General features: G+C 42.1%; 1 protein-coding gene across 2 annotated transcripts; it reads right to left on the bottom strand.

Moving 5' to 3' along the window:
- Positions 1–287: 287 nt before the first annotated feature.
- kctd1 (potassium channel tetramerization domain containing 1) lies at positions 288–11,116 on the bottom strand. 2 transcript variants are annotated; one of them, XM_015956834.3, is made up of 5 exons: positions 10,837–11,116; positions 5,350–5,528; positions 4,539–4,683; positions 3,590–3,895; positions 288–1,555 (listed from the first exon to the last, which is right to left on the bottom strand). In XM_015956834.3, exons 1-5 carry the CDS (start codon positions 10,843–10,845, stop codon positions 1,394–1,396), a joined length of 801 nt encoding a protein of 266 aa, XP_015812320.1. In that variant the 5' UTR covers positions 10,846–11,116; the 3' UTR covers positions 288–1,393. The 2 variants fall into 2 exon arrangements, with proteins under 2 accessions (XP_015812320.1, XP_015812317.1); XM_015956831.3 differs by lacking the exon at positions 10,837–11,116 and adding an exon at positions 6,108–7,103.
- Between the last annotated feature and the right edge of the window lie 290 nt (positions 11,117–11,406).

Here is an 11,406-nt window from a genome sequence, read left to right as displayed (position 1 = left end):
TCTTTAATACAAGCCACTAAATCTTAGTTTATATTAATTGTAGTCGTAAAAGAAGTTTTGAAATTTTGAGAAAGAGAAATCCACTTTAAAACTTGCCTTGCTACGGTTAGCGGTTAGCTTGTCCATCTGGTTCAGCTCAATCATGTCTTAAAACTGAGCTACACAACAGGTCAGCTAATTATTTAGAACCTTTCCACAGAAACCCAATCCAAAGGATCAAAGCTATGCTGTTACTCAAAATCTTCTTCAAGTGCAACACTTGTCAGAAAGTAAAAATGGCAAACAGACACCTTTAGCTGAGATTTATTTTCACATTTGTTTTTGCTACATTCCTCTAGGAGCGTAGGTGTTTCAGTAATCTTAGAAATACTTTATATCTGACTTCATATCAACATGTGCTACAAATACAAGTCATCTCGGTTTGGATAAGTACAATAAGCTTTTAATCTGTTCAGTCATGTTTGAAGCAAGAAATTTGCTTTAAAAAGATTCATTGTAAAAAAAACACAAAGCCATTACAGTACAGTGAAAAGTTACAAGTCATAACTCAAGAGGAAAAAATAAAATAATGTTCCTAATAAATAAGTCCTGGGTAAGGACTTGGAGGTTTTTGTTGGATGAGGGCAAATGATGTAACAATTTGTAATATTTTACAAAAGTCGTTCATGTCTGTCATGAATATTTTGGTCATAATCATTCAATTTGTATTTAATGAATAGTTTAAATTCCACTTAATTAATAATAATAATAATAATAATAATAATAACAGTAGTAACGATAATAATAATAATAATAATAATAATAATAATAATAATAATAATAATAATAATAATAATAATAATAATAATAATAATAATGTAAAAATATTGTAGTTGGATCTAAGTGTTTTTGACATCTGAGACATTCTGTACTTAATGCAACACCAACTTTATCTTTTTGGAAGCAGGGATGGAAGCCGATTAGAGACAATAGAATCAAGTCACTGATGACAAACTATGCAACACTAAATAAGCAATAAAAGACTTTAAATTTAAACTGGTGAGTTTGAAGTTTTCGACCTAATGTAGGCTCCAAGTTTTAAAACAAACTTTATCCCAAGGGGGCTCCAGCGTGTATAAATAGCTATTTTTATTATTTTTTTCAGCTGATGTTTTTTGGGGACAGAACAATCACAAATGTCTTTGCAATTTCAAACTCATCACATGTCTTGTATCTTCTTATGGCAAAAATCTCCTGTTGCACTTCATGTTTTTATTCTGTAGGTGGTTCTCAAGTTTAAGAAAACAGAAACATCAACAAGCAAATGAAGAAAAACAGAGTCCACATTGTTCTGCAGCTTCAAATGTTTGGCTGCTACAGAAAAGTCTAGCACCTCCTACTGGTCTGGAGGTTTCTAGTCCAGCTGCTCTTGCTTTATCCTGTTTGAATTGGGTCCTCGCTGACTTGTCCTCCTCAGTTCCCGCCTCAGGACATACTCGCTGAACTGGGATGAATCCACCCCTCCTCCACAGGAGCCAGCGATCTCAAAACCACGCTGTTGGAGACGCTCTAGAACCTGAACGAGACGGAAGGATTAAGACGTTGAAGGCGACATAAAGCTTTGTGAATACAGGATGTGCAGCACCACCAGCAGTGCCTACTTTTAGTTTTTTGATTTTGATCAAGTATTTTTCAACTCATTATAAACTAAAATGCTAAAACTTGAATGTAACCTCAAACTTTTCTGTGGCACCGCGAGGCTGGAAAACACACCGAACTCCTGCAATAATATGCTCCTGTCTTAGTGCTAACTCTAGCACTGAAAATAGCTTTGGGTCCAAACTGCGGCAACATACGTCTTGTGATGGGAATTTGGATGAGACTTTCACAAGACTTTCACAAAACAAAGAGCTTCTCATATTGCCTCATGCCACTCTTTCATTGTTTTTTTTCCCTTCTTCTTCTTGTGTGTATATGTGTGTTTGTCTCTGGGTTTGTGTAGCTGTTTCTGATCTCACAGCCTTGCAGACATCTACAGATGTGTCCGGGGGGCCTGTAGGATCACATTCCATTGAAGAGGCCCCAGGGAGCAGTGAGGCTTTCTCTCTGCCACTTGGCTCAGTACAGGCTGCTCAGCAAAACCTCCCCCCTTCTCCAGTTCTCCCCCAGGCCCAAGCCTCCGCCAAAACTACAAAGGTCCCCCTACTGCTGGCAGCTCTCTCTGCCTCCCTCCCCTCCTGCCTTGCCTCCATTAGCCGCAGATACAGCATTCACCGCCGGCGTGCTTTAATAACCAAACAGGATTATGGGCCCTGCCTGGGGACAAACTGCCAGGGAGCATGCTCACTCTCTTGCTTGCTCTCCACCACTCACACACTTCAGAGATGGGGTTTGTTTGTGTGTTTTTGGAAGACTTGACTTCCTCAAATGGAGACGCAATCCAAATCTTTGTGAAATCTTGTCTAATATGCCTCCTCTTCATCAGTTATTGATGCATAGTTGAGGATTTTACCATTAATGAATCAGTGGAACATCAATATATAATCACAAAAAAGAATATTTGCCAAATTCAAGATGATTATAAAAGCGGAGTTAGAGACCAGGTTTGATGTGTTTTGGTTTAGTTTAAACTGGTTAAACGATACGAGCCGTTAAATGAACAAGTAAAAGCAGATGCATGCTGGCACTTGGCATTAATTGTTCAAAGAGAAGCATTGTTTATCAGCAAAGCAGAGGTTTTCTGATTAATGTCAATAAGAAAAATGCATCAGATTTTATGTAAAACCACCATATAGCTCCTGAGCGCAGCCATGTCTGCAGCTCACCTCTCCTCGCCGGGATGGATCAAATGCGGAGGGTAATTTTTACCACACGCCAGTGTGTGTGACGACTGTGGGACTTTAACTTTAATGTGCACTTGAGCCACTTGCTGCTTTACTTAGTGCTTCTCAACTTCCTGTCGTTTTAATCCCTTTTGTTGTTTCATGTCACTCCACCTTACCATTAATGTCTTTACTGTCTCCTCACGAACTGAGCTTTTCACTTTGAAAAAGCTACTATTGAGAAAAAGGTACACCCACCAGCTTTGGAGCCAAAGTCCAGATTATTATTCCAGTCAGACCGAAGCGAAGTAAATACTGAGAAAGATGTGTAACTTGCTAAATGAATGCTTTGATTACTTCATCAAAGAACACATTTTACTCTAAGGGTTTTCTTCTGATTTGGTCAGATTTATAAAATGATACGAGTCTGCAGTCGGACTTTTTATGCCAGTGCTAAACTTTCATGTATTCATCAGCCTTTTAATGTTGCACCTTCTGCACTGTAACTGCTCACCCTTTAACTTTGTCTTATTTCTGATTTAATTAGATCTAAATGTATTTGTGTATTTTATTTGTGCTGCCACGTTACTTTAATGTTCATAGCTATCCTCGCTAATGGAAAGCACATTAAATTGCCTCCGTGTATAAAATATACAAATAAAGCTGCCTTGCCTAAAGGAATAGATGTTCTCAATCCTTTAAATATATATTTATACTTTACATTCCAGAATGTTGTCAAATAAAGGATAAAGTGCTCGTGAGCAGATCAGCAAAAGTTACCCCCTCACCTGGACTGAGTTGAGGTGGCAGTAGCCATTCAGAGGGAAGCGGATGACGTGTGTGGAGTCGTGGTTCCATCCGGCGTTGACGGAGTTGCACATGATGTCACCAATTTCAGGAAAAACGTCTTCGATCAGGGCCTTGTCACCGCTGAGCGTGATCCTCTCGCCCAGGTCAGGCGCCACGCGCACAACCAAGCATTCGCAGGGGCGGGAGACCCGACCCAGCTCCTGGTCCTGGCGCCAGCGCTCCAGCTCGGCAAGCATGGGCTGCAGCTGAAAGTATCGAGCCTCCTCATACAGCAGGCTGTAGTCCTTGTGGGAAAATGAGTGAGAAGTGCAAAATACTGAGAAAAGGAAATTAATGATTCAAATTTCAAACACAAACGTGTAATGAATGGTCACTGATCAGCAACATTTACTAGAGGTATGAAGCTGAAAGGTTGAAATGAGCTCAAGTTCGCTCATGCTTCTCTCCAAATGTGAAAATGGCCTCTGCCTGAACTTGAGCCTTTGCTTATTTTAACTGGCATACTTTCCACTGATTGACTTGCACTGTGGACAGTCCATCAGATAATGTGCTTATTTGTTTTCTCCCAGGGCAAGTTTGGTAATTACTGACTAAATGACACATATGAGTAAAAAGAAGGAATGTTAATGTGTCACCCTGTGAGAAACACCATCAATGGACACTGGAGAACATATTAAATTGAATACACAGTCTGCCATACAGTCAATGCACGTGATTACCTGCAAAAATGCTCACTGGTGTCACCAAAATTCAACATTTCTTTTGTTAGATTCTTGATATTTTATCTCCAGAATGGTTTTCACCATCTCAACGAAGACCGATGACCAAAGGCGATCTATAGCCTTAGCATCTATTGTGTGAGCTAAGTTGCAGGACTGCTGACTAGCTGATGGCACTTTACAGTTTCTAGGATGGTCACCCACTCACTTTGAAGTCGTCTGGAATCAGGAGCTTGGACGTCCTGAGGAAGTTGAGAATGTAGCGGAACATGTGTCCATCCCTGTCAATGAAGTAGTGCTGCTTCAGGCTGTCCAGGACTATAGGCTCCGTGCCATCAAAGAGACGACCAATTCTACAGCGGGAGGGGGAGGACGGAGGAGGAGAGGGAGAGAGGTGGGAGAACAACATGTTGAGATTAAGATTTTGATTTATTAAAGCACAAACTGTAGTGATGGACTCTACAAGGAGGCTTAGACAAAAAGAGAGAAAGGCTGAGTAATATATGTGCATGAAAAAGAAAGAAAAGAAAGGATTAAAATCAGAGGTGGAGTGGAGAGGTCAGGTCCAGCTGGTGCTGGGTTGCCCGAGGCCGGGTGCCTGTCACCCTGAGGCCTGCTCTCGGAGCGACAGCGTGGCCTCCCGGCCTCCAGATGGCTCCATGCCCTTTGGCTCTTTGCTGCTGCCGTGACATCTGTCAGAATAAGCAAGTTGCTTTTGTCTGGGCTCTGCATTCTGCACTTTGTGTTCTCACAGGATTGTTTACCCCTTAAAATAACTGCCGACTTCACCAGAAGAAGTGCTTTGATGCACCTGAGTGCTTAAAAAAATAAGTACCTGACACTAAATCTCTATCTGTTCCAAGTGTGTTTGTGAGATTTGAAGGGTTGTGACATTTGACTGTCGCATAATGACATCAAACACGCTGACATTAAACTCTGAGGAAATCGTGACACTGCTAAACACATTTAGCCTAAAACTGCAGAGAGTTTTTTCAGAAAATCGAGCAAGTAAGACCCACCGAGACTCTGGGAATTTGGTCAGGGTGGCCAAACTGCTGGTGTACATGTGTCCGCCCACATCAATGTGCACAGGGGCATTGGACTTGGTGAGCTGTGCAGGTGTGGGGATGCCCTGGTTACTCAAAGGAGACACTGGTGACCGCGTAATCATGGGTCTGGACATGCTGGAGCGATTATCCTAGAAAAGCATAAAAAAAAGAAAAGATAAATTCAAAATGACGACAGAATTAAAACACTGCAGATGCAAAAATCTGTTTCTTCCCACTCCACAGCCAGGGTTGGAGGATTTTCTTCCAACAGGATAGAAGCAGCCTGACCTTGACCTGAATGTTGCCACAGTCTACAAGCATCTACCTCCTGTGGGCCATAATCTCCAAAACCAAATTAATTTGGAGCATCAATCTCTCTTGGAAGTGAGCAATAATGACTCTTGATTTGAATACCATAATAGGATTTGGTGGGAAAATCAGTCTCATATTAACCTACAAACACAATTTTCTTATAAGCTGCGACTGAATAGCTGTTTCTCCCCCCAAAAAAGTTTCAAACTTTTGAGTGAAAGGGGGAAAAAAAACAGTGCATCTAAAACGGAAAAACGAAAAATTAAATCAGGAAAGAGCAGAAAAGTCAGTAAGGCAATATTATGCAAAAAAATATGCGCACAAATGATGGAAAGAAGGCAATTAAAATAAAAAAATAATAATTCTAACTTGTATAAGAAAACATCGTTTTTTAGTATTTCCATTATTAGTATTACCTGTGCTGGCATAACTGTGGTTGGAGAGGAAGCCACCGAGTGATCATTCTGCTTCAGAGACGCAGCGGGGACCGGCTCTCCTCTGACAGCGAACATCAGTGAGGGCTCCCTGCACTCCGCCGCTCGCATCGGGAGCCGCTTGAGCGACGCATGCACGGACTCATCCACCGAACTGATTGGACGCGGTCGCTTCTTCGCTTTCTGATGCGTAAGATCCATGATATCCGTTTCGTCCATCATGCTCACGCGTTAAAGGTTCAGAGGGCGATCGACGCAGAGAGAGAGAGAGAGAGAGAGAGAGAGAGAGAGAGAGAGAGAGAGAGAGAGAGAGAGAGAGAGAGAGAGAGAGAGAGAGAGAGAGAGTTGGGACCGTTTATTCTAACAGAGGGAAAAAAAGAATGTAGGACGGAGGAAAAAAGCGTGAATAGCGGGAGAGAGCGAGAGGAAGAGCGGCGGAGGAGCGCCGTGACTGTCGCGCGGAGCAGCTTCTTCACACTGGCTGGGAGAAGTCAAAGCCCCAGACAACGTTAGCATTGTGGCGCCCGAGGCTCTTTTGGGCTGTCGCTGTTTCACTGGCACGTATGTGTGTCGCATTTTCAGAGTAAAACAAACCCAGCCCGACTAGATAAACGTTGTGATGCTGCTGCTGCTGCCGCGCACATCTGGACGCAACCGCAGCTGGCCTTTGCCCTCTTTAGGAGGCGCAACAGCGGTCACCTCCTCTTCCTCCCCTCATCACATCTGATGCCCCTTGTTCAGCAGCTGTTTGGTTTAGCGGGTCAAAACCTCTTTCAAAGCACCAAACAAGCTCAACAGTGACCAACCCAAACGCTGTGGCCAACACACACCCTCTGGATCAAACAAATATCTACAACATGGCAATCAAACAGCACCTATTCTCTCAATCAGTCCAAATCAGCTCTGAAAAACAGATCAGAGGAAACCTTCTGCCCCACAATAACAACAATGTTGATTTTTTTTAAAGTGACACTTAAGAGCTACAATCATTGGCAAGCATTGACAAATTTCAAATTGGTAGTTATGGGGGCGGCAATGGGGGTGGCACATGAACACCCATACATGTTTTTGATTGTTTAATTACAATATTGTCATATAAACAGCACAAAAATAAGGAATAGTGGGTTTATTTATTTATTTATTTTACTTTATTATCACTAGAAATTGTGTTAGGATCATGCATCTGTGGAAAGAGCATCACTGCAAGACATGTTTGTGCAAAGAGAAAAAAAGTGACAGAATCCTCTGCAGGAGTCTTTTGATGGTATTTGAGCAGCAAGCTGTTACCAGAAACACAAGCTCCAGGTTAAGGAAGGGGATGCCATTCCACAGCTAAATGTGACTAGGAATAGCTTCAATTTGGTTTTCCACGTGCTGCAATGACCCTCACAGTGAATAAGATTTAAACATAAACTATATTTTGGTGTTTTGTTCATTATTACCGAATGCAATATTCCAGTGCATCAAACATTTTAAAATGAGAGTGAATTTATTGCAGAGGAGTTTTAAGACACACTTTTGGAGGCTCTACCCACTCCTTTGGTTGTTTTGCTAATTTCATGGCTGCACAAATCTTATTAATTAAACCCAGGAGTAAAGGTCGGGCTTTACAATGATTGAAGAATAATGGTCAAAAAGCATTATAAACAAAGAAATAGTTCTTCTAATACATAGAAATTGGTTGCAGTAAATAAGCAACATAAGCATAAATCAATAGATGTAAATGAACATTCTGAACAGGGATGGGGCAGTAACTCTGAAGGTGTGTTAATGCCTCCCTCTGGCTCCCACTTGTTGGCGCTATTGGCCACAGTTTAGCTCTTCAGCCCCTGTTTCTAATCACCACATCGCTATCACACATCTACACTGATGATATCACGCGGTATAAAATCCCAACCACGACATGTCCAACTGCAGTTAAAACTCCTTCCACAGCACTCTCTTGGGCTGTTTCCCCCACAGAAAATGCAGAGAATTTGCAGTTTTTAATAATAGTCAGATTAAAATTAATTAGTTCAACCACTGGCCTTAAAACATCCACGTTCCTCCCTCTCATTGGCAATGTGGGTTTCACACCTAGATACCCAATTAGCAATTAAGCTTGCCTTTGAGTGTAGGCCTCCAATGCGGGTGTGTGATCCTCGTTTGATTTGCATGCCACTTGTGCACGCGCTGATAAGCGCAGGCAGCAGCCATACATAGTTTTTAAAATTCAACTCCAGAATCCCTTGCAGAAGGCAAAGGGGCCTGCGGGGCAAAAGAGAGAGAAATCACATGGCTGCTCTTCAAAAGGGGACCTGTGTAAGGCAGCCTGCAAAGTGCGTGGGATCACACTCAGAATGCAGGTAATTTGTTCCCTGACTAATTTGTGGAGATGGTGGTGTGTGTGTGTGTGTGTGTGTGTGTGTGAGTGAGTGAAAGTGAGTGTGTGTGCCTGTGGAGAGTAAGTTCTGAAAACAGCTCGGTGGAATTGGATTTCCTCAAAGCCTTGTCATCGCAAAGGTGGATTGAGTGTAAAATCTGTGAGGCATTATGGAAAATTGCAGGGGAGAAAGGAAGAGGGAGTGAAAGAGAACTGGCGGTTGGGTGGGTGGCATGCTGGGGGTCAAGGGAATCAGCTCTTATATCACAAAATCACTCCGAAGTCGTGTAAGAACACGTTGTGGATGTTTTCTTGGGAAGATGTTTGTGTCGCCTGTTCGATTTACACAGAGAGCAACCCAAAGGTCATAAGGTCATCAAATCCACCAGCAAGGATCTGCAGCGACAGCACACCCTGTTGTCACTCAGAACCTGGAGTTTATCTAAAACATGATCCATCAAAATAATCCCAAAACCTTCATTCAAACTTCTGAGAACACTTTCCCAGATCCTATTGTATTTTTGGAATCACCATACACAAACTTTTCTTTTGTTTGTCTCACAATGCTGCATCCTGTCCACGTTCCCAAACACACAATTCACATTTCCAAACATTAGGATTCAGTCGGAGGCGAGCAGAACAGTATTTACATAATCTGGATGCTGTCTCTCCTTTTAGTTGCCAGTGGCGATTTGTTTCAAATGTCCAAACAGCTCTGCTCTTTAACTTTAGCCAACAACTGCTGCAAAGAAAAGAGAACAACAGGTAGCAAGTTCTTAAATATCAATAAAGCCTCAGGGGAAGTATTTTAACTTTTTGGATGAACGCTTGCTAATAAAATAATCTGATTTAAAGGTCTAAATCTAAACAACGAAAGGATAAATTTGAGCATGGACGTGATTTTCACTTTAGAAGTGGGGGAGACATGGGGGGGGGGGGGGACTTTACAGTATGCTCTAATGGGAAACAGGCTTCAACACAAACAGTTGTTTTCCGCCTGGTCCTAGAGCTCAACCAGTGTCAATTTGATAAAGCATAATACTGTTTATTGATGGTAAAAAGTGCAGGGGTCAAAACTAGACTTTGGAAAAAGTGTGTGTGTGTGTGTGTGTGGGGGGGGGGGACATGCCCCCCCCCCCAAAAAAAATTACGTCCATGAATTTGAGCATCGCCATCTGTTTCTGAATATGTCTTTGTGCATCTTCTTGTGCATCAGCATGACATCACAGATAGAGAAGTGTGATCAGCCCTGAGCTGCAGCAGGCTGTTGGAGACATGTTCACTGGCACAACAAAGAGTCCCAAGGCGCAGGAGTGGCAGAGGCCCAAGATGGAATATAATAACAATGTGTCGCCTCAAGGCTCTTCATATATATATATATATATATATATATATATATATATATATATATATATATATATATATATATATATATATATATATATATATATAAGTTCCTCTGTATGGGATGGTTTTGTAACAGCGCCATCAGGTGATCAGTCCTGACAAGCCTCCACCCATTTAAGGTGACTAACTTTAAGTATTTGTTCATAACATCCCCTTCAGCGTCCTCTTTTCCTATACATAACCAAATATTCTCACAGATATTAACTAACAGTGAAATTGAAATGTGCTATGTGTGCATTTAATTTAAAATCCTCTTATTCCAACACTTCAAGTTCATTAATTCAACTTTTTAAAGCTCTATTCGCTCATCCAGATCCTCGGAGTTGATTACGCACAGCGTAAAAAGGGCCAAGTCGTTTCTATTTTTGTCATACTCTAAATAAATACGTTTCTGTTAACACAGCCTGTTTTTTTTATTAAAGAGTGATTCACAAACTGCATTGACGCTTGTGTCCTGTCATACAGAATAAGAAATACGCCCGCGGCGAAATTACTTCACAATGGCGTCTTTCATTAGGATCTGGGGCAGTTGGGGGGAGGAATGAAAAGGAGAAAAGCGGAGTTCAAATTGCGTTTAAAAACGAGCAAAAACGCGCGTTTAACTAAGTTGGGAGCAACTTGAAACAGCGGCGGCGACACAGAAGAGGATTCTGATTTCCCTTTGGAGCTGAAACGCGCCAGGAGCGAATTCACGCGGCGGAGTGTTTGCTTCGACTAAATCGCTGCAGTCCGCTTCTGAGGAACCGTAGACCCCCGTGCTGCTGACAGACGCTTAAACGCGCTCAGTAAAAACCACGGAACATTAAGCCAGGAAGTGGTTAAATATTCTTTATGAAGTGTACCGCTCGGATCGTTTGGCACATGCGTAAAAGCTGCTGCGCCTCACCGTCCCAGTCCATCCGACCTCGGAAATACCAGCAAAGAAAAGAAATCTTCGCTTACCTGAAACATAGAGCTGCACAAAGTGGGGGTTTGTGCACCTTTTCCCTCTGATTTGGCCCACGATCTGCCTCTCTTCCTACACCAGCGAGAAATGCAATAGCTTGGCTTAGGTAGACAGAACAAAATACAGAGAATACTTGCTCCAGGGCTCCGAAACCCCTCAAGGCAAAGATCAGGATACAATTAGCTCATGTCTCAGCCCCAGTCTAAACCAATATGCGCCTTACGACTGCGAGCGAACAGCCGCAGTGCCTCATAGTCTTTGTTTAAGGTAATGCTTTTAGAAAAATCAAATAAACATATATTTTTCCTGCATTTACAACACCCTCACCCTCTGCTTCTAACTTGCCTCCTTCTTGCAGAGAAGCTGATTTTAATCGTTATGATTAGTTTTGATGTAACGCTCCCTTGGGCGATTTCTACAAATGGATGGAGTGTTTTTCTTTTTTGCCAGAGAGGAAAAGCATGAGATGACGATAATTATATAGATTGTTGTTGGAGTTCTTTGATTTCCCCCTCCTCTTTTCCTCCTCTTCTCTCAGAACTTCTGCTTTTCCTCTCCATCACCAT

The sequence above is a fragment of the Nothobranchius furzeri genome, chromosome 11 (assembly GCF_043380555.1).
Source record: "Nothobranchius furzeri strain GRZ-AD chromosome 11, NfurGRZ-RIMD1, whole genome shotgun sequence".
Taxonomy (NCBI): Eukaryota; Metazoa; Chordata; class Actinopteri; order Cyprinodontiformes; family Nothobranchiidae; genus Nothobranchius; species Nothobranchius furzeri.
This window is presented reverse-complemented; position numbering and strand designations above follow the sequence as displayed.